This window comes from Galeopterus variegatus, unplaced genomic scaffold (genome assembly GCF_000696425.1).
Source record: "Galeopterus variegatus unplaced genomic scaffold, G_variegatus-3.0.2 Scaffold101, whole genome shotgun sequence".
Classification (NCBI taxonomy): domain Eukaryota; kingdom Metazoa; phylum Chordata; class Mammalia; order Dermoptera; family Cynocephalidae; genus Galeopterus; species Galeopterus variegatus.
In genome coordinates this window covers 1091400-1092683 of record NW_007726212.1, presented here as the reverse complement: position 1 = coordinate 1092683, position 1284 = coordinate 1091400, and the positions used below count along the sequence as shown (strand labels likewise).

The following is a 1284-nucleotide window of genomic DNA, read 5'->3' as shown; positions in this document are numbered from 1 at the left end:
AGGAGGTTATACTCCCTGAGAGGTAAAGTTAATTTATATTATTCAGCACACTTTTCTTCTTTTTCTTTTTTTCTTTTGACAGCTGGCCAGTACAGGGATCTGAACCCTTGACTCAGTATACATTTCTTTTGCAGGAAATTTTTTTTTTGTGGCTGGCCAGTATGATCCCCATGACCCTTGACCTTGGTGTTATCAGAACCACACTCTAACCAAGTGAGCTAACCGACCAGCCCTTTTGTAGGAATTTTTATAAACAAGCATGTTTACTATAATAAATTCAAATAATACAAAAGTATATCAAGTAGCAGGAAGAATTATATTGATAAGGAATAGAAACAAGTTCTACCTTTAGCTTTCCTTCTTTAAACCACTGACTCAGCTGTAGAATGCCAGGCTCAAATTTGTCCTTATAATTTAAAACCAGAAATCTTTCCCTGTAGTGGGGAAAAAAAGGATAGTGATCAAAAAATATGAGAGTCCAAGATCAAATCCTTCCAGAACTTTAATATCTGTTAATCCTTAAAATATTAGGACTTAATCACACTGAGTATGGTCAGATATAGTTTTAGGTGTGGTTACAGGTGTAGGTGTAGTAGACTTCATTGTTTTCATCTGCCTAGCATCCACTACCCCATTTTGTGATAGCATTGTGATTTTTCCTTTGAGGATAACATCCTTTCTCCACCCTCATGTGACCTAAGCCAAGTCAGTCAAAGCCAACAAGTATCAGTTTTCAGGGAGCTAGTTAGCCAAAACCTAAATATTGAACCAGCTTAAAAATGTATATTTTTAAATTTTATTTAATAAGAAAAAATTCTATATGAAGGAAAACACATTTCATATACATCTATGATAGTTAAATCCCCTTGAAACTGGTAATAAGTGCAAAGGGGAAGAACACACCTTGTGATGTTTCTTTCTTTCTGTATTGCCTCCACAGCAGGGGGTAGTGGGGGAGGATAAGGCACATCTCTGTTGTACTGAGAAATTTGACCGCAAAGGATGATGTGGCTGTTCGGATTCATCTGTGCAAAGAAAACTGTTATACCCTTAGATATATGTCTTTCCTATGTGTACTGATTTTATGGCTGCTTCAATGAAAGCCTCCTTGACTACTGTATTTAATCCTCTATTTCCAATTAATTAAGTTTATTTTGAAGATTTACCCATTACATGTATTTAAGAGTCTTTTTTTCTCTTGGCAGCTGGCCAATGTGGGGATCTGAACCCTTGACTGAGGTGTTACAACAGAGTTTTAATTAGCTAGAAATAATTCTACTCCTA

The 1284-nt window shown here is 35.9% G+C and overlaps 1 protein-coding gene across 3 annotated transcripts in view; it reads right to left on the bottom strand.

Moving 5' to 3' along the window:
* Positions 1 to 1284, bottom strand: part of PTGR2 (prostaglandin reductase 2) — a 19523-nt gene that overhangs the window by 2252 nt on the left and 15987 nt on the right. For all 3 annotated transcript variants that reach the window (XM_008584065.1, XM_008584058.1, XM_008584053.1), the window contains 2 exons: positions 904 to 1025; positions 347 to 434 (listed from right to left, as the gene is read on the bottom strand). In XM_008584065.1, the coding sequence (XP_008582287.1) occupies positions 347 to 434; positions 904 to 1025 (210 nt within the window). The remainder of the gene's footprint in view (positions 1 to 346; positions 435 to 903; positions 1026 to 1284) is intronic.